At 44.8% G+C, this 21,103-nt stretch overlaps 1 protein-coding gene across 3 annotated transcripts in view; it reads right to left on the bottom strand.

The window, feature by feature from the left end:
• CEP120 (centrosomal protein 120) overlaps nt 1-17,710 on the bottom strand; it is an 81,259-nt gene extending 63,549 nt beyond the window's left edge. Inside the window, exons 1-6 of one of the 3 annotated variants that reach the window (XM_038769644.1) lie at nt 17,428-17,710; nt 15,300-15,456; nt 12,833-12,947; nt 4,847-4,988; nt 4,084-4,223; nt 543-740 (exon numbers count right to left, since the gene is read on the bottom strand). In XM_038769644.1, the coding sequence (XP_038625572.1) occupies nt 543-740; nt 4,084-4,223; nt 4,847-4,988; nt 12,833-12,947; nt 15,300-15,456; nt 17,428-17,476 (801 nt within the window). In that variant the 5' untranslated portion in view covers nt 17,477-17,710. The remainder of the gene's footprint in view (nt 1-542; nt 741-4,083; nt 4,224-4,846; nt 4,989-12,832; nt 12,948-15,299; nt 15,457-17,427) is intronic. The other 2 variants (XM_038769643.1, XM_038769642.1) reach the window with 2 other exon arrangements.
• Nucleotides 17,711-21,103: the final 3,393 nt, after the last annotated feature.

Here is a 21,103-nt window from a genome sequence, read left to right as displayed (position 1 = left end):
TTAAATGGACAACAGCATTAAGCCAGAGCAGAAGTTGGAAGAAGAAATAGGGGAAATGTTAAAAATGTGGATAAGTCTATTTGGCGTATTCCTACACCACTGACTTAAGACAAAGGAGTCCTTACAGCTCAGATTCCTCCTTAGAGCTGAGAAGCAGCATGGCCTAGTGGATAGAGCATGGGCCTGGGATTCAGAAGGACCTGCCTTCTAATCCTGACCCTGCCACCTGTCTGCTGTGTGACCTTGGGCAAGTTACTTCACTTCTCTGTGTCTCAGTTGTCTTATCTGTAAAATGGGGTTTAAGACTGTGTGCCCTATATGGGACAAGGACTGTATCCAACCTGATGAGCTTGTACCTACCCAAGCGCTTAGTACAGTGCCTGGCACATAGTAAACACTTAATACCAAAAAAAAAGCTGGAAAAAAACCTAGTGAGAGATCTCTTACATATGAACTATGGTAGACTTTTTCACCTTGGAATACAGCTTAAGGACTTTCTAAGATTAAAAGGATTCTTCATAAAAATTTGTGGAAGCACTTACTTGTAGTTTAGATTGAGCAGACAGATAAACCTGAAGAAATTCAACACTGCTGCGTATTCGAACTGATGCTCTCTCTGGCTCAAAGTTTGGGTTCATCAAATCATTGAATGGTTCATTTGTAACATCATTTCCAAGTAACGAATAGTAAAAGAAAAACTCGACTTGTCGTTCTGGAAGTTTCATTGTACAAGGAATTAACTAGAAATTCAAGAAGGCAAAAAAAGGGAATTAAAATATCCAAATATAATACCTTTGCTATTTTTTGTATTAAAACAGAAATAGCAGTCTAGAGGTTGTGATTCCAACAACTGTTCACAATAAATACTGTCCCAAAATTTCAGCAACAAGATTTATCCTGAAGTTACATGAAATTCAAAGGTACAAGATTTTGCCAAGTCAATTATTCTTTTTTTTTAAAAAAAAGGCTTTAATTTCATCAAGCATGCTAAAAAGAATTTGGTGGTCTGAAGGACAGATACATAGGGGTCAAATATCAAAAATGAAACCTACTCCAGGATAAAGCAACCAGCCTGACCTTGCCAAAAAATTATTCAGCCTACCATCACAAAACTTTAGTCACTTGGGTACCATATATCCAAGTACAGATTAAAAAGAATGAATAATGCAGCTGCATTACACGGTGGTTGATATTGTGTTAATGGGCCAATTGCTGTTCCATAGCTGAGCAGAACCAAGATCTCATATTTTTATTCACACTTCATGCCATAGCTATAGAAAGGCTTCATGTCACAGCCAAAGTTCTCCCAAGGAGAAGAATAACTTGGAATGGAATACAAATTTGACTTTTTAATGAGCCTGAAGGGATTATTTGAGAGAACCCAGACACATGAAGGTTGCTAACACATCTGTAAAGGAGGAAGCTGGGAGGTTTTTCTCCCATACGTAGCCCCAAATATGCAAAGTACAGATGCTGAGTTCACTAACAACTGAAAATTGTTTGAGTCAATATTTCTCAATTGTTCCCGGTTTCAGTAAGTAACCCACTTGGGCAATTTTTGAAGAAATTTCAAACCACATGAATTTTTCATTCTTAATAGAAACACTTTATTGATAAGTAAAATATGGACTGGAAAGGGATGAGACTGGAGGTAGGGAGACCAGTTAGAAGACTGATGTGGGGAGGTCAAGCTAAGTGTATATTTTTTTTTAAAGCCCAACATTCCAACAGCCATATGCCATTTATTTCATTTTTTTGCTGCTATAATAAAAACAAAGCAGCATTTAGTGTTTTCTAAGGATCTAGAAACCATCATTTAAATACAGGGATATTCATTTTGACCAATATAAGCATGCTTTAAGTGTCATTTATGTAAGAAAAACCATGGAAGTGTCCACTCTGGGAAACTTTGTGAATAAGAAAAACAACAACGAAATGGTAATTAACTGCCATCATGATCTAGTGGAAAGAGCACAGATAGGGGAATCAGGATACCTCGGTTCTGATATCAATTCTGCCACTAGCCTGCTGTGTGACCCTTGGCAAGTCACTTAACCTCTTGGTGTCTCAGTCTCCTCATCTGTAAAATGGGGAATAAGATACCCATTCACCTTATTTCTTAAATTTTGAGCCTGATGTGGGACAGCAGCTGTGTCCGATCTTATTATCTTGGATCTACTCCCAGTACTTAGGAACATATTAAATGCTTGATAAATACCAATAAATTATTCCAGTTTGCCAAGAGAATCCTAGGTGGAAAGTGGGCACATCTAAGAAAAACCTGGATTCAATATTCACACTGAGATTTGTCTTTCCCAAGCACCTAGTACAGTGCTCTGCACATAGTAAACACTTAATAAATACCACTGATGATGATGAGGAGGAGAAGTAGATTTAACCTGAATTAGTCTGTGTTTACTAAGAGCTCTATTTCAAGGGGCTCTCAAGACCCTGTCCTGGTTAGGGTAAAATTTGGTGCTGGAAATAAGGTGGTGGTGGTTGTATTTATTTGTTATTTTCAGAAAGTCATCCCTATCCCCACATAATTCTTGAAAAGCAAAGATGAAACTAGTTCACAAAGTGAACAAAGATCAAATTTTTGATAACTGCTGACAGATTTTTTAAAATCCAGTCAGCCTCAGTTAGCTACCATAATAATGTACATATTAAACACCAAGTATCAGTAGTCTCAGGTACTTTTTAAAAAATTTTATTTGTTTAGTATTTACTATGTGTCAAGCACTGTTCTAAATGCTGGAGTAGAAACGAGTTAAGTCAAAGTCCCTGTCCCAAATGGGGCTCACAGTCTAAGTAGGAGGGAGAACAGGTATGGAATACCCATTTTGCAGTTGAGGAAACTGAGGCAGAGAAGTTAAGCAATTTGCCCAAGGTCACACAGCAGGCAAGTGGTGGAGCCTGGATTAGAACCCAGGTCCTTGGGCTTCCAGGCCCAAGCTTTATCCAATAGGCCACACTGTTTCCCATAGCTTACACAGCAGGATTAGGGGGTGGGGAGAAAGTGAGGGAGTCTAGAGAAGCAGCATGCCCTAGAGAAAAAAGCACAGAGACCTAGATTTTAACCCCAGCTCAGGGACAGTGGCGGTGTGACCTTGGACAAGTCACTTTATTTCTCTGTACCTTAGTTTCCTCATCTGTAAAATGGGGATAGAACATATGTTCTCCCTGCCCCTTAGGCTGAGATGTCCATTTGGGACAGGGACTGTGTCTGATCTAATTATCCTGTATTCAGCACAGTATTTGGGAAAGAATAAGTACTTAAATACCACAGTTATCAGAGTTTTTTTTTTATAATTCTTACTAGCTCACAGTCTGATTTCTTTCACAACCAATCTAATTTCTTCCAGACGCTAGTCACTTCACTTCTCTGTGCCTCAGTTACCTCATCTGTAAAATGAGGATTAGGACTGTGAGCTCACATGGGACAACCTGATTGCCTTGTATCTACCCCAGTGCTTAAAACAGTGTTCAGCACAAAGTAAGCACTTAACAACTGCCATTATTAGTATGTCAAAATGAACATGGCTGATAAAAATGTAAAATTAAGGGATCATGAGTTCTCTCCAGGAAAACTACATGCAAGACTCGTTGTGGGCAGGGATTGTCACTCTTCATTGCTGTATTATACTTTCCCAAGTGCTTAGTACAGTGCTCTGCACAGAGTAAGCGCTTGATAAATACGTTTGACTGAATAAATCAAGTTCCTTGTAGGCAGGGAACGTTTCTACCAACTGTGTTGTACTGTACTCTTCCAAGTGCTTAGTATAGTGTTCTGCACATGGCAAGCATTTGATAAATACTATTGATGGATTGATTTGTATCAGTGTGACTTGAGAAAGTCAACATCTCTCCAGAAAACACGCCACCCTCACAACTTCAGGCAACTCATTTCTTGGCATTTTCAGAAATTGGGATAGAAAAATGGCTTTGGTAAATGTACTCCTATTTCCAAGTTGATTCTGTATGATCACTCAAGTACGTATTAAATCTAAGATCCACATAAAAACATTTTCTACAATAAAATTAGCAAATGTTTTTTTAGAATAATCTTATAGAATCTTTTACCTGTTCCAGTTGTGTGGCGAAAGCAACAGTCACTGACATAACAAAAAAGTCTTTACAGCTCTCTGCTGGTCCAATCTGATGATAGCCTTCTTCCTCATTCAGAACTGCTACGATCGTCTTAGGATCCACTCCAGAGAGCACTATAAGTGGGAAAAGCAAAATCAACTGGGTTACACTCCCAGTCATCATCAAAAATTGGCACAGGATTTATTTGCATCTTTCCAGGGATTAGGGCTCCATTCCACACTGTGTAGTCTCTTGGAATAGAAAACGTATCAAAATCCCAAAACACCAAAAGCCACACACCAATGTGCTTTTGATGCAACTTCTTCTTTAGCAACTTCTTTAGCTCTAAAGTCCTTTATGATCACCATGTGTCCACTAATTCTGCTGCATTAATAACTGTGGTATGTTTTAAGCGCTTACTGTATGCCAAACACTGTACTAAGCGCTGGGGTGATTACAAGCAAATCGGATTGGACACAGACCCTTATGTACTCCCTCAAGTGCTTAGTACAGTGCTCTGCATGTAGTAATTGCTCGGTACCTACCACTGATTGATGATAATGTCAACAAAGAATCCGTTATATACCCATCTGCAGGGTCAAGGATTCATTGCGCATGACAATCATATTACTGAGTGCTTACGGCATGTAGAGCACTGTACTAAGAGTATGGGAGACTACGATATAACAAAAGTAACAGTGGATGGCCCTACACGGATCCATGGTTAAGAAGGAGGCTTTAAACTTTACATATATACCTTTTCCCTCCCGGGGTGGTGCTTCCTTTGCTTTAAAGGAATCTGCCAGACCTTTCGTATCTGTTTCCAAAGCAATGCTTATCTGGATTTCACACTTGAACTTCGTGTATTTGTTGCTGAGCAGTGGATACCATTTTGGGTCCTAGGTTTAAGGAAAAAAAAAAAAGGAAGCATGCTTTAGTAGAGTCAGTAAAAAAGGAGCCAGGCAAGGACAAATTACCATATTGGAGAGCTTAAAGTCCTTTGCTAAATACCAGTTACATTTTTTTCCTTGTAAAATACTTTCATTTTCATTGTGAATTTTAACAAGACAAAGTGGATTACAGAAGGCATTTAAAATTCTATGCATATTTGGAAGTGAAAAGCTTCATCCATTGTGGTCTAAAATGGGCAGAAGTGGAGATAATCTGATGGGTTTTATTTAGGGAAGCTTCTCTGGTCCATCCGCCTCCTAGAAAGTTTTAGCTGCATCAGTTTTTTTGCTGCTCATTGGCTTCCCTATCCATTCCCTTGCCTGAACTGCTCTTCCAGAGAGCTTTCTGCTCTTTTCCCACCCAAAGTACACAATCCAGGGCTTTCTTGCCCCCTTCTCCAGCCTGGCACTCTTCACTCCTGGGACTTTCCTTTTCTGAGTGAGCAATCCAAGGGCTTTTCCCCTTATCTTTTTTTTATGGTACTTATTAAGCATTTACTATGTGCCAAGCACTATACTAAGTGTCAGGATATATACAAGCTAATCAAGTCAGATAGAGCCCCTGTGCCACACTGGGCTCACAATCTTTAATCCCCATTTTGCAGATGAATTAACTGAAGCCCAGAGAAGTGAAGTAGCTTGCCCAAGGTCACACAACAATGGGCGGAGCTGGAATTAGAACCCAGGTTCTTCTGATTTGCAGGCTTGTGCTCTGATACATTCATTCAATCGTATTTATTGAGCGCTTACTGTGTGCAGAGCACTATACTAAGCGTTTGGGAAGTCACTAGGGCACGCTGCTTCCCGTGGCCTAGTTAAGGGTGACTTCCTCTCACCAAAGTTTTTATCCAACCTCACCAAAGGCTTTGACACCTCTGCTACCCAGAGAACTTCATCACTCTGATACTCATGATTCTGCCTTGAAGTACTTATGCACATATTCTTATACTCTTATTTCTCCTATCTGTAATTTATTTTACTGTCCATTTTCCCCTGTAGACTGCAGGGATCTGCACATCTGTCAACTCTACTGTATTGTGCTCAATGCATACCACTGATAGATTGAGAAGCAGCAGGGCTTAGTGGACAGCGCACAGGCCTGGGAGTCAGAAGAATCTAGGTTCTAATCCCAGCCCCACCACTTGCCTGTTATGTGACCTTGGGGAAGTCACTTCACTGCTCTGGGCCTCAGTTACCTCATCTGTAAAATGGGGATTAAGACTGTGAGCCCCATGTGGGACAGGGACTGTGTCCAACCTCATTTGCTTATATCCACCCCAGTGCTTAGTATAGTTACCTGGCCCATAGTAAGCGCTTAATACCACAATTAGTATAATTCATCTGGTGCCTTCCAACTCCAAATTCTCGGACGGGTGGCATTATTGCAATTTGAAGACATTGTCCAGAGATGGCATAATGGCAGTAGTGTGTCGGCATGTTGTGTGTGTGGGATTGAATATCAAGGGATTTGCGTCTCCTACTGATTTTCATGCCAGTGTTCAGAGGCCAGTTCTTGAGGGGAAAAAATAACATGTTTATCCTGCCAAGGACATATATAAGTGAATGCATACTATATGCATGTATCACTTAATCGATGGGATTTATTAAGCCCTTCTGTGCAAACCACCATACTAAGCGCTTGGGAGAATATAATACAATGGAGTTGGTGGACAAGTTCCCTTGTCCAAAAAGAGCGTACATTCTAGAGGGGCAGACAGACATTAATATAAATACATAAATTATGGATATGTGAATAACTGCTGCGGGGCTGAAGGTGAGATGAATAGCAAGTGCTTAAAGGGTACAGATCCAATTGCAAGGCTGACAGAAGGGAGGAGGAAGGGGGGAAAATGAGGGCTTAATTGGGAAAGGCCTCTTGGAGGAGATGGGATTTTAATTAAGCTTTGAAGGTGGGGAGAGTGATGGTCTGTTGGATATGAAGGGGGAGGGTGTTCCAAGCCACAGACAGGACGTGGGCAAGGAGTCGGCAGCAAGGCAGATGAGACCAAGGTACAGTGAGACAGCAGGCGCTACAGGAGCGAAGTGTGCAGGTTGGATTGTAGTAGGAAATCAGCAAGGTGAGGTAAGGTAATGGGGGGCAAGTTAAATGAGTGCTCTGAAGCTGACGATAAGGAGTTTCAGTTTGATGCAGAGGTGGATGGGCAACCACTGGAGGTTCTTGAGGAGTGGGGATATGTGGACTGAATTTTTTTTTTTTTTTTTTAGGAAAATGATCTCAATTGTTAACCACCCGCTGTGCTGTCATTTGCCCTGCTGACTTCACCATGAACTATTAATTCCCTTGCTTCCAACTGCCATTCCCATTCCTCACCTTCCCCTTCCCCTCTCCCACCCAGCTTTTTCCCCTCCCTCTCCCCCCTCACCCCCTACCCAGGATCCCTCTGTACCAGCGCCAATCCTCAACTCCTCCCTCCCAGACCCTTCCTTCCCTCCCCCCACCCCCACCACCCCATCCCAGTTCTCCTTTCCCATCACCACCCCTCTTCCCACTCTCCCCGCCTAGGCCCGCACCAACTCATCCCAATCCAAACCCTCCCCACCCCTCGCACCCTTCCCCCTCCCTCCCCTCCCTCAACAGCTGCTGCCAAGTGTGGCCTCTGGAACCCCCGCTCTGTTAAAAGTAAGCTCCCTTTCATCCTAGACCTATTCCTTTCCAGGTCTCTACTCCTCCTCGCCCTAACTGAAACATGGCTGTCTCCAGACGACACGGTCTCTTCTGCTGCTCTCTCCGGTGGAAGCCTCTTCTCCTCCCACTCCCCCAGACTCACCGGAAAAGGAGGAGGTGTCAGTTTCCTTCTCACCCCCCAATGTTGCTTTCACACTATCCCTCCTCCCCCTTCCCTTTCCTTCCCTTCCTTTGAAGCCCACATTATTCGCCTCTACCACCCCCTCCAGATTCTTGTAGCCACCATCTACCCCCCCGCCCCCACCTCCAACTTCTTTAACGATCTTGACCCCTTCCTCACCTTCCTTCTCTCCTTTTCCATGCCCATCTGATCCTCGGAGACTTCAACATCCACATGGATATCCCTGGTGACTCCTCTGCTGCCCGCCTTCTATCTCTCCTTGATGCTGCCAACCTCTTGCTCCACCCCACCTCGCCCACTCACCAACTTGGTCACACCCTCGACCTCATCATCTCCTACCGCTGCACTGTCTCCACCCTCACCAACTCTGAAATCCCTCTGATCATAATCTTCTCACCTGCCTCCTCACTCACACTCCTTTCCCCTGTAAATACATATTAACCCCTCACAGAGATCTCCACTCTCTTGACCCCATCCATCTTTCTGAGCACCTCACACCCCACCTCGCCTCACTTTCCTCTCTACCCAATCTTGATCAGGTTACTGCTCTCAACTGTACCCTTTCTACTCAGCTAGACTCGCTCGCTCCCCTTTCCCTTCGCCGCTCTCGTACCACTAACCCACAGCCCTGGATCACTGCCACTGTCCGCCTCCTTCATTCTTATGCTCGAGCTGCTGAACGCTGCTGGCGAAAGTCTAAACACCATGCCAACCTCGTTCACTTCAAGTTTATCCTTTCCTGCCTTAACTCAGCCCTCTCCTCTGCCAGACAAAACTATTTCTCCTCCCTTATTGACACCCATGCCCATCATCCCCGTCAGCTCTTCCGTACATTCAACTCCCTTCTCAGGCTCCCGGGTCCTCCCCCTCCTCCTTCCCTCACCCTCAACTATCTGGCCTCCTACTTCATTAATAAAATTAAATCCATCAGGTCTGACCTCCCCAAAGTCACTCCCCGCCCTTCTCCAACCCCCCGCCTATCAACGCTCTCCACTACTTTCCCATCCTTCCCAGCAGTTTCCTCAGAGGAGATCTCCTCTCAAGTGCTACTCCAGCCACCTGTGCTTCTGATCCCATTCCCTCTCATCTTATGAAATCTCTCACTCCAGCCCTTCTCCCCTCCTTAATTTCCATCTTCAACCGCTCACTCTCCACTGGTTCCTTCCCCTCTGCCTTCAAACATGTCCATGTCTCTCCCATCCTAAAAAAACCCTCTCGACCCCACCTCACCTTCTAGTTATCGCCCTATCTCCCTCCTACCATTCCTTTCCAAACTCCTTGAACGAGTCATCTACACGTGCTGTCTCGAATTCCTCAACGACAACTCTCCAATCGACCCCCTCCAATCTGGCTTCCGTCCCCTACATTCCACAGAAACTGCCCTCTCAAAGGTCACCAATGACCTCCTGCTTGCCAAATCCAACGGCTCATACTCTATCCTAATCCTCCTCGACCTCTCAGCTGCCTTCGACACTGTGGACCACACCCTTCTCCTCAACACGCTATCCAACCTTGGCTTCACAGACTCCGTCCTCTCCTGGTTCTCCTCTTATCTCTCCAGCCGTTCATTCTCAGTCTCTTTTGCTGGCTACTCCTCCCCCTTCTATCCCCTTACTGTAGGGGTTCCTCACGGTTCAGTTCTTGGTCCCCTTCTGTTCTCGATCTACACTTACTCCCTTGGTGACCTCATTCACTCCCATGGCTTCAACTATCATCTCTACGCTGATGACATCCAAATCTACATCTCTGCCCCTGCTCTCTCCCCCTCCCTCCAGGATCGCATCTCCTCCTGCCTTCAGGACATCTCCATCTGGATGTCTGCCCACCACCTAAAACTCAACATGTCCAAGACTGAACTCCTTTTCTTCCCTCCCAAACCTGTCCAAGACTGAACTCCTTGTCTTCCCTCCCAAACCCTGCCCTCTCCCTGACTTTCCCATCACTGTTGACGTCACTACCATCCTTCCCGTCTCACAAGCCCGCAACCTTGGTGTCATCCTCGATTCCGCTCTCGTTCACCCCTCACATCCAAGCTGTCACCAAAACCTGCCAGTCTCACCTCCGCAACATTGCCAAGATCCGCCATTTCCTCTCCATCCAAACCACTACCCTGCTCGTTCAAGCTCTCATCCTATCCCGTCTGGATTACTATACCAGCCTCCTCTCCGATCTCCCATCCTCCTGTCTCTCCCCACTTCAATCCATACTTCACGCCGCTGCCCGGATTGTCTTTGTCCAGAAACGCTTTTGGCATGTTACTCCCCTCCTCAAAAATCTCCAGTGGCTACCAATCAACCTACGCATCAGGCAAAAACTCCTCACCCTCGGCTTCAAGGCTCTCCATCACCTCGCCCCCTCCTACCTCACCTCCCTTCTCTCCTTCTACAGCCCAGCCCACACCCTCCACTCCTCTGCCGCTAATCTCCTCACTGTGCCTCATTCTCGCCTGTCCCGCCGTCGACCCCTGGCCCACGTCATCCCCTTGGCCTGAAATGCCCTCCCTCCGCCCATCTGCCAAGCTAGCTCTCTTCCTCCCTTCAAGGCCCTACTGAGAGGAAGGGCACATCCTGCCTCTGGCCTCGAACTCCCTCCCCCTTCCTATCTGCCAGACTACCACTCTCCCCACCTCCAAAGCCTTATTAAAATCCCATCGCCACCAAGAGGCCTTCCCCAATTAAGTCCTCATTTCCCCTATTTCTCCTTCCTCAGTGTCACTCTTGCACTAGGATCTGTTTCCTTTAAGCACTTGCTATTCACCTCACCTTCAGGCCCTCAGCAGTTAGGTACATATCCATAATTGCTGCATTTAATATTAAATGTCCGTCTCCCCCTCTAGGCTGTAAGCCCCTTGCGGGCAGGGAATGTGTCTACCAACTCTGCTCTATTGTGCTCGCTCCTGTGTTTAGTACAGTGCTCTGCACACAGGAAGAGCTCAATAAATGATTGATTACAGTGCTTGATGCATAGGAAGTGCTTAAATGGAACAGATGTTATTAGAAGGGCCAGGTGTCAATTTGGCTTAGTCCTTTAATCAACAGAAACCTCAAATGCCTTACCTGTCTCTTGGTCACCTAGCATCAACTGGCTTCTGATGTTAAATCCCCCAAAAGCCAATCTGAAGAGTACCCCCATCTTCAGTACCAGAACTGATTGCTGACTCATGATCCGGAGTCATGCTATGGTCTGTCAATTTGGAATCGATGCGACAATTCCACATTGTTATTAATAACAGAAAAGCTCCCAGAAAGGCATATCCTGATCAATAACTGTTTTAATCAGAACAGAAAATCTGCTTTCCTTGATGTTCAGGTCATACTTAATACGCTGTGGGCCCTTAATTGTGCCATAAGACCACATATGGTGTTAAAAAAAAACCACACAAAATAAGGCTCACAATGTAATTCCATGTCTGAAGGTGATTTCATATAGTTTCTACATTTAGAATTGGACCCTGTTGTAGCTTATTTGTAATGAAACTGCACTTTGTCCATAATAATATTTTGTCCCCAAATAGTATAAGCATAAAAATCCAGGCCCACCCCAGTTACTGGAAGCAATTGCTGGTGCACGATTTGCTTCTCACGTAATTTGGATAAATCAAAATTATTCTGAAGGTCAGAGTAATTTATCACATGTCTAATTATCTTGGTGCTGGAAAATGAACTAACTTTAAATTCCAGTCATTTCTGCTGGCCAATGTAATGAGAACTTGATGCACTGACTTAAATGGTTGTTCATTTAACATGGGCGTGCACTCTTCTTAACATCTCCCACTACAACCCAGTTCATATACTTGGCTCCTCTAACACTAACCAACTTACCATGCCTCGATCTCACCTCTCCCAAGGGGTATGAACCCCTTGCTCACACCCTCCCTCCTACCTAGAACTGCCTTCATATCTGGCAGCCCACCAGTCTCCCCACTACAATATCTGCTTCAGGAAGCCTTCCCTGACAACCTGTCACCTCCCCCACCCTATATCCCTTATGGAAGCTGCTTGTGGGCAGGGAGTGCATCTACTCTGTTATATTGTACTCTTCCAAGTCCTTAGTACAATGTCCTGCATGCAGTAAGTGCTTAATGAACACAATTGGTTCATTACATCAACAGATACCTCAAATGCCTTATCTACACACTAGCAGTCATATCTCCAAGTACTTTGATATTCACTCCATCCCCAGAGCACATACTCTGATGCTTCCCCTATCTGTAACTTACCTTATTGTCTGTCTCCCCGACTAGACTGTGCACGTCTTGTGAGCAGTACTGTATTGTACTCATCCAAGCATTCAATTGTATTTACTGAGTGCAGAGCACTGTACTAAGCGCTTGGGAGGGTACAATATATCAGACACATTCCCTGCCCACAATGAGCTTACAGCCTAGAGGGGAGGACAGAACATCAACACAAATAAATAAATTACAGATATATAAATAAGTGCTGTGGGGCTAAGAAGAACAAAGGCAATGCAGAAGGGTGTGGGAGAAGAGGAAGCGGGGGGTTAGTCTGGGAAGGGCTCTTGGAGATGTACCTTCAGTAAGGCTTTGAAGGGTGGGGAGGAGAGTAATTGTCTGTTTGATTTGAGGAGGGCGGGCGTTCCAGGTCAGCGGCAGCACGTAGGCTAGAGGTTGGCACCGAGATAAAGGCACAGTGAGAAGGCACTTAGTACAGTGCCTTAATATTAAGCAATCATTTAGTACAGTACGCTGCACACAGTAAGTGCTCGATGAATACTACTGATTGATCGACTGACTTTGGGCTTCTAAAATTAGGAAAGTTATATAATCTTCAGGCTAGCAACACAGTCTTAAAATAATCTATATTTAATCATAGAATTGTAATTCTGGAAAGGATCTAAAGCCATCCAGGAGAAGTCTTCGAAATCCTTCAAAAAGTGGCTACAGAGTGATCATGGATTTGGAAAAATTGAGTTAATAGGGCATTTATTACTTAAAAAAAATACCTGTTTCCTTTCTTGAGCAATTCTTAAATCTAGAACAATGTACCCTACAGGTTCCTTAGTGGAAGACAACGAATCCAGTGCAAAGCACTGAAGCTTAATTGGTGTCCGCTGCAACCTGAAAAAAGAAAAAAGATTTACACAATACTATAACTGAGAGTTGTATTTATCAAGCTCTCACAATAAAGACTTCCCTTGCCCATAGCTATTTGCTCATCCTTTCAAGTAGTAGTTTAGGCAGTAGCAAAGAGGAAGTTGATTAACTCATCAATTATGTTGTTAGATATATCTAGCTATACAAATATATATCAAATACATATACTTCACCATACGTATCATATATTAGAAGACAATACAAATAACAGTGAGAAGCAGCATGGCCAAGTGGAAAGAGCATGGGCCTAGGAGTCAGAGGACCTGGGTTCCAATCCCAGCTCTACCACTTGCCTACTGTGTGACCTTGGGCAAGTCACCTAACTTCTCTGTACCCCAATTTCCTCATCTGTAAAATGAAGATGAAATATCTGTTCTCCAACCCTATTTGGACTTTGAGCCCATATGGGCCAGGGAATATGCCTGACCCTATTATCTTGCATCTATCCCAGTGCTTAGTACAGTGTTTGGCACAAAGTACCACAATTATTACTGACAGTGAAGTTTACCTACAGGCACAAATGTCCAATGAGAAGCATTGTACAAACCTTCTAGAAGTTCTTAATGTAGCACAATTGCATTTCTTAAATTTTCAAATTGACTACACCTTGTAAATGTGTTAACCACATAGTGGGCAGAATAAAAATGTATCCACCTTCATGAGAAGGAACCCCAAAACACATTTCAATTTCAGGTAGGCATTACAATGATAGTCCGTTTTCCAATAATCCGGGAGTACACTCTTGACAAATATATACATCTTGAGTGACACCACATGCATACTCCATTTACTCCACGGTGACAATCTATCCAGAAAGATGTGTGTTGTTGGAAAAAACATTCAATAATTTTCCCACAGTGCTCTATCCAAAATGCATATGAAGACAGATTCCATATAAAAGTGACTGTATTCTAATATTTGTTCCAGATATATGGGTAATTCCATGATATTCTATAATGGAATCTCCCATTACAACACACTTAAGTGCTCTTTCATGATAGTGCTACTGAATTTATTGCCAATATTTCTCATAGCCCTCTGTGATAAGGTAAACTAGTGCACTAACTCCTTTCACTCTTCTGCCTTCCCTAGAGCCTCAATATTGAAGTACTTTGAAAAATGTTACTAGAGAGATTAGAAGCTCATTTCAACAGCTGTTTGACTTATGGCATCAATAATGATGGATCGTTTTAGTATGTAAGGACAAGGTGCGTATTTGTTGAACAGTATGTGAAAGATAATAACTTTGAAAATTGATCAGACAGGTTATAGGCATAATTCAGGCGCTTAACAAATACCATAAATTTTTTTAAAAAACAAACACACACATGCAGCGTAGCCTACAGGAAAGAGCACAGACCTAGGAGTCAGAGGATCTGGGTTCTAATTCCGGCTCTGCCAATTGCTTCTCTGTGCTGCAGTTTCCTCAACTGTAAAAATGGGAATTTAATACCTGTTTTTCTTCCGGCTCAGACTGTGAGTCCCATGCAGGACAGGTCCTGTGTCTGATCTAACTGTACCTACCCCAAGCCTTAGAACAGTGTTTGACGTACAGTACGTACTTAAACACTGTTACAAAATTACCGGTACAAATTTATAATGCTATTTGAACATGTAATTGTGTTTTCAAATATATTTTTATTGTTTTGGTCAAGTTTGGGGGTCTTGGGAAAGCATTAATGCAGTTTATATTCTTTTTGTGTGAAACTACAATTTAACATTTTTGCTTAACAATATTTTTATGGAACCAATTAAGATCAATCCATAGTATTTTAGTTCCTACTGGAATCAAAGCATTGTGCTACAGGCTGGACAGTATGATAGAGTTTGTGGAGGTGCATGGCCTGGTGGAAAGAGCATGGGCCTGGGAGTTAGAGGAGCTGGGTTCTAATCCCAGCCCCGCCCCTTGTCTGCTGTGTGACCTTGGGCAGTCACTTAACTTCTCTTACCAATACAGTTACTGGCACATAGTAAGTGCTTAACAAATACCATTATTATTACTATTATTATTATTATTCTCTGTACCTCAGTTTCCTTAACTGTAAAATGAGGATTCAATACCCGTACCTCCTCTTAGACTGTGAGTCTCATGTGGGACAGGGACTGTGTCCCATCTGATTAATTTGTTTCTACCCCCACACATAGTACAGTGCTTGACAAAAAGTAAGCACTTAATATTGTAATTGTTAATAGTGAGTACACATAATCAATACCCTCCGGGAGTTTACAATTCAGGAGTGCTAAAGAGAGTCCTTGTACTAGACTGACTTTTTTTCCCAGTAAATTCATTAGCGTTTGAGAATAATAAAAAGTTACCTGTGCTGGTGAAGTACTTTCCTTTCAATTTCCCAAGCTAACTCTGTGGCAAACTCTGGTTGATCAGTATGTTCCACAGGATCAGTTGCCAACTCTTCTCCATCAAACTTTGCTTCCACTACAAGCATGTGTTTTGCACGCTTGGGAAAATGTCGCCCTGTAAAAATATGAATGAATGTATTTATCAGGCACATCCATCGAAATTAAATATGAGCATCTGGGATGTCTTTCTGAACAAGTTATTGAGTGGAAACAGCTACTGCTTTAGCGATCAAGTGACTTCATAGATGGGCATTATAACATATGCCGTGTGGCCTAGTGAAAAGAGCCTGGGCCTGGGAGTCAGAGGACCTGGGTTCTAATCTCAGCTCCGCTACTTGTCTGCTGCATGATTTTGGGCAAGTCACAATTTATCTGTGCCTCTATTCCTCATCTGTATAGTGATATTTGTTAAGAGCTTACTATGTTTCAAGTACTGCTCTAAGTGCTGGGGCAGATAGAAGATAATCAGGTCAGATACAGTCCCTGTCCCTTGGGGATTCAACACATGTTTTTCTGTGTCTGACCTAACATATATACCCCAGCTCTTCTTTTCATTTATTCAATCATATTTATTGAGTGCTTACTGTGTGCAGATCACTGTACTAAGTGCTTGGAAAGTACAGCAGAGACAATCCCTGCCCACAGTGGGCTCATAGTCTAGGGGAGGGGGAGACAGACATCAATACAAGTAAACAGGCATCATTATAAATAGAATTATAGGTATAAACATATATGCATAAGTGCTATGGGGCAGTAGTACAGCTAAAGTACTTTAGTAATATCTTTTTAGGTGCTCAGCACCTAAAAAGCACTTCAAAATGCCACAGTTACTAAAATGATCACATCCACTACAAACTCCAAACTAGTCTAGCACTGAATGTGTTATGAGCCAGAAGCCCTGATTAAGTAATGGTGGTAGTAACATTTATTGAATGCTTGCTCAGTAATGTAGCCTAGGAGAAAGAGCATGGGCCTTTCTGCTAGTCACTTCACTTCTCCGTGCCTCAGTTACCTCATCTGTAAAATGGGGATTAAGACTGTGAGCCCCATGTGAAACGGACTGTGTCCACCCTGATTTGCTTGTATTCACCCCAGGGCTTAGTACAGTGCCTTGCACATAGTAAGCACTTAAATACCATAATTATTATTATGTACTTACATACTACCTAGTACCCCACACAATAATAATATTATTATTGGTATTATCATTATTATTATTGTGTGGTGTACTAGGTGGTATGTAAGTACACAGTAATGAAGGGATAAACTTGCCCACAAGTTTACACCTGAATGGGGAAGAAAAACATAAAAATATGTATAACATTGTCAAAATATATAGCATATATATATATACACACACACACACACACGTGTGTTGAGGACATTATAGAGAAGAGTGGCCCATTGGAGACAGCACAGACACTGGAGTCTCTTACAAACAGTAAGCGCTCAATTAATACCAGTGACTGATTGGAATGAAGACAGCAGGTAGCTATGGTAGTTTGGTGTTTTGAGAGCCTCCAAAACTGTACGCTCGGGTGGGCAGGAAACGCGTCTACCGACTCTAACAGTGTACTCTCCCATGCGCTCAGTACAGTGCTCTGCTCACAGTGAGCGCTTAATAAATACCATTAATTGATCGATTCGGGAGTAGCGGGTGAAGAAAGCAGCTAGGCAACGTGGGGTCGGTTAGGGGAGAGCCTCCCTAGGTTGTAAGTTCGTTGTGGGCAGGAAGAGTAGCTACCAACTCTGTTCTTTTGCACTCTCCGAAGCGCTTAGTACAGTGCTCTGCGCAGTGAGCGATCAATAAATACCCCTGATTGATTAACTCGGTAGTAATGGGCAGAGAGCAGCTATGCAAGGTGGGGCCGGAGAGTGGAGAGCCTCCCTAGCCTGCAAGTTGGTTATGGGCAGGAAGAGTGGCTCCCGACTCTGTTCTTTTGCACTCTCCCCAGCGCTTGGTACAGTGTCTTACGCACCGTGAGCGCTCCATAAATACGATCGCCGGCTTGAAACCAACTGCAAGGCGTTTTTGAAGTGCGCAGGGTGGGCGGATGAGGCTTAGAAGCTTCGCCCTGTCACTCACCTTCCAGGACGGAGACCACAACGAGGAGCTGATCGGGCTTGGACACCATCTTCGGGTTCACAGGCCAGATCGGGAGAGGGGAACGGTACCAGGGAACCCCCTAGAGCCCAGCCCGGCCGCGAGGCCTCAGCCCCGATCGCCCGCTACCCTCCGCTCCATCCTCAGCCTCACACGGATCGTGGTCAAACCCGCCTCTCCGAGCCTTTTTGCCGCTCCGCGACCACGATTTCAAACGGGCTCCCGCCTAGCAACCGGCCGGGGCACTGGAGGACAAAAGACGATCGAGACTAGGGCGGAGGAGGCTAGAGCGCCGCCCGGAGCGACCGCGTCTTCCCCCCTCAGTTCGCCGCTGCTCTAGCGGAGAGGCGCCTGCGGGCCGTAAAAAGGAGCGAGAAACCTGGGACAGCGCCACCCAGCTGTGAGAGGAGGGAACGGCGAGAGCCCGCCTGCCGTCGGCCTTCGCAGGTGTGTGGCGGTTATGGCGGCGGCAGCTGCTGTTGAATAGCAATAATCGATCGGTCAGTTGAGCTCTTAATGCATGCAGAGCACGATGCTAATTGCGTATTATTATTATTATGGTAATCATCAAATACCGTCCGGTCGTTTGCGATTCATAGCTACCGTCTGAGAGCACGGGTTTTGGAATCCGAGGTCATGGGTTCAAACCCCGGCTCCGCCAATTGTCAGCTGTGTGACTTTGGGCAAATCACTTAACTTCTCTGGGCCTCAGTTACCTCATCTGTAAAATGGGGATTAAGACTGTGAGCCCCCCGAGGGACAACCTGATCACCTTGTAATCTCCCCAGCGCTTAGAACAGTGCTTTGCACATAGTAAGGGCTTAACAAATACCGTTATTATTATTATTTGTTAAGCGTGTCAAGCACGGTTCTAAGCTCTGGGGTGGATACCAGCTAATCAGGTTGGACCCAGTCCCTGTCCCATGTGGGCTCACAGTCTTCATCCCCATTTTACTGATGAGGTGACGGGCACAGAGAAGTGAAGTGGCTTGTCTGAGGTCACACAGCAGGAATGCAGTTATAGTCTGGAGGGGGGAGAAAACAGTAGCTGAAGCTATAGCTGCTGCCAAAACTACAGTCACAGCCATAGCCTGCAGTCAAAATCTACAGCAAATAATAATAATGATGGCATTTGTTAAGTGCTTACTATGTGCAAAGCACTGTTCTAAGCGCTGGGGAGGCTACAAGGTGATCAGGTTGTCCCACGGGGGGCTCACAGTCAATCCCCATTTTACAGATGAGGTAACTGAGGCACAGAGAAGTTAAGTGACTTGCCCAAAGTCACACAGCTGGCAATTGGCGGAGCCGGGATTTGAACCCATGACCACTGACTCCAAAGCCCATGCTCTTTCCACTAAGCCACACTGCATAGACAGTAGTCATAGCCTTAGCAAAAGCTGTACCCGATAATCAATGACCGTAGTCACTGTGGCCATGCACTGCCACTGGGACTGATGCCTTAACTAAAGCAAGAATGCTGCCCTCAGAAGATGGCCAGATCATTGTTGGAAACATCACTACTTTTTGCCCCCAGTTTTGCCATGACAGTAGCACAGTGATCCTACCACCCCCTTCCTTGGCTGCTGACCAATCAGCACATGGATTTACTTGTCACTGGGGCTCCTACCCTTCCCCAAATGTTCTCAAGTAGAGGCCTCTGGGTGCTTCAGCTACTGGAAGTACACTCAGGGGTGTAGTAGCAACAGTAGCTGTTGTAGCAGCAGCACAGACCTGGTCTCTTGAAGCCAAGGTTGGGTAATGTGTTGAGGAGAAGGGGATTGTCCACAGTGTCAAAGGCAGCTGAGAGGTCAAGGAGGATTAGGATAGAATAGGAGCCATTGGATTTGACAAGAAGGAGGTCATTGGTGACCTTTGAGAGGGCAGTTTCTGTGTAGTGTAGGGGCTGGAAGCCAGATTGGAGGGGGTCTAGGAGAGAGTTGGAGTTGAGGAATTCGAGGCAGCGAGTGTAGACAACTCGTTCTAGGAGTTTGGAAAGGAAGGGTAGGAGGGAGATAGGGTGATAACTAGAAGGGGCAATGGGGTCAAAAGAGGGTTTTTTTAGGATGGGGGTGACATGGGCATGTTTGAAGGCAGAGGGGAAGGAACCAGTGGAGAGTGAGCGGTCGAGGATGGAAGTTAAGGAGGGAGGAGGAAAGGGGAAATAATTTTTATAAGATGAGAGGGAATGGGGTCCGAAGCACAGGTGGTTGTGGTGGCACTTGAGAAGAGGGAGGAGATCTCATCTGAAGATACTGCTGGGAAAGATGGGAAAGTAGAGGGGAGGGTTGAGAGTGGGGTGGATGGAGAATGGGGAAAGGTGACTTTGGGGAGCTAAGACCTGTTGGTGTTAATTTTACTAATGAAGTAGATGGCTAGATCGCTGGGGGTGAGGGATGGAGGAGGGAGAGGAACAAGGGGCCTGAGGAGGGAGTTAAATGTCCAGAACAGCTGACGGGAGTGATGGGCATGGATGTCAATAAGGGAAGAAAAATACTTTTGCCTGGCAGAGGAGAGGGCAGAGTTAAGGCAGGAAAGGATAAATTTAAAGTGAATAAGGTTGGCTTGATGTTTAGACTTTCGTCAGCAGCTCGGGCATAAGAGCGAAGGAGGCAGACACAGTGATCCAAGGCTGTGGGTTAGTGGTGTGAAAGTGACGAAGGGAAAGGGGAGTGAGCGAGTGAGTTGAGTGGAGAGGGTGGAGTTGAGAGCAGTAATCTGATCATCAAGGGTAGGTAGAGAGGATAGGGAGGCGAGGTGGGGTGTGATGCGCTGAGAGAGATGGATAGGGTCAAGAGAGTGGAGGCATCTTTGGGGAAGTATTATAGATTTACAGGGGGGAGGAGTGTGAGAGAGGAGGCAGGTGAGAAGGTTATGGCCAGAGAGAGGGATTTCAGAGTTGGTGAGGGTGGAGATAGTGCAGCGGTAAGAGATGATGAGGTCAAGGTTGTGACCAAGTTGGTAAGTGGGCGAGGTGGGGTGGAGCAGGAGGTTGGCGGAGTCAAGGAGAGATAGAAGGCGTGCGGCAGAGGAGTCACTGGGGACATCCATGTGGTTGTTGAAGTCTCCAAGGATCAGAGTGGGCATGGAAAAGGAGAGAAGGAAGGTGAGAAAGGGGTCAAAATGGTTAAAGAAGTTGGAGGTGGGACCAGGGGGATCGTAGATGACGGCTGCAAGAATCTGGAGGGGTTAGTAGAGGCGAATAATATGGGCTTTAAAGGAGAGGAAGGAAAGGGAAGGGGGAGGCGAATTGGTTGGCATGAGGAACAAAATTTGCAATCGAGGTGTAGTGGGAGAGAGCTGATCGACTGCCTTAAAACTTTTGGTAAGATGTTTCTGTTTGATGCAGTTAGCAATGGTCAACCATTGGAAGCTTTTGAGGAGTGGGGAGACATGGACAGCCCAGTTATTTAGGAAAATGATCTAGGTAGCAGAGTGAAACCTTCCCTTTTTTATGGTATTTAAGTGCTTACTCTGTACCAGGCCCTGTACTAACCATTGGGGTAGATGCAAGCTAATCAGGTTGGACACAGTTCGTGTCTCAAGCCCCATTTTACAGATGAGGTAAATGAGGCACATAGAAATGAAGTGACTTGCCCAAGGTCACCCAGCAGACAGGTGGCAGAGTCAGGATTAGAACCCAGGTCCTTCTGACTTCCAG

This window comes from Tachyglossus aculeatus, chromosome X4 (genome assembly GCF_015852505.1).
Source record: "Tachyglossus aculeatus isolate mTacAcu1 chromosome X4, mTacAcu1.pri, whole genome shotgun sequence".
Taxonomy (NCBI): Eukaryota; Metazoa; Chordata; class Mammalia; order Monotremata; family Tachyglossidae; genus Tachyglossus; species Tachyglossus aculeatus.
Note: the sequence above shows the minus strand (reverse complement) of the source record. Positions and strands in the feature narration are given on the sequence as shown.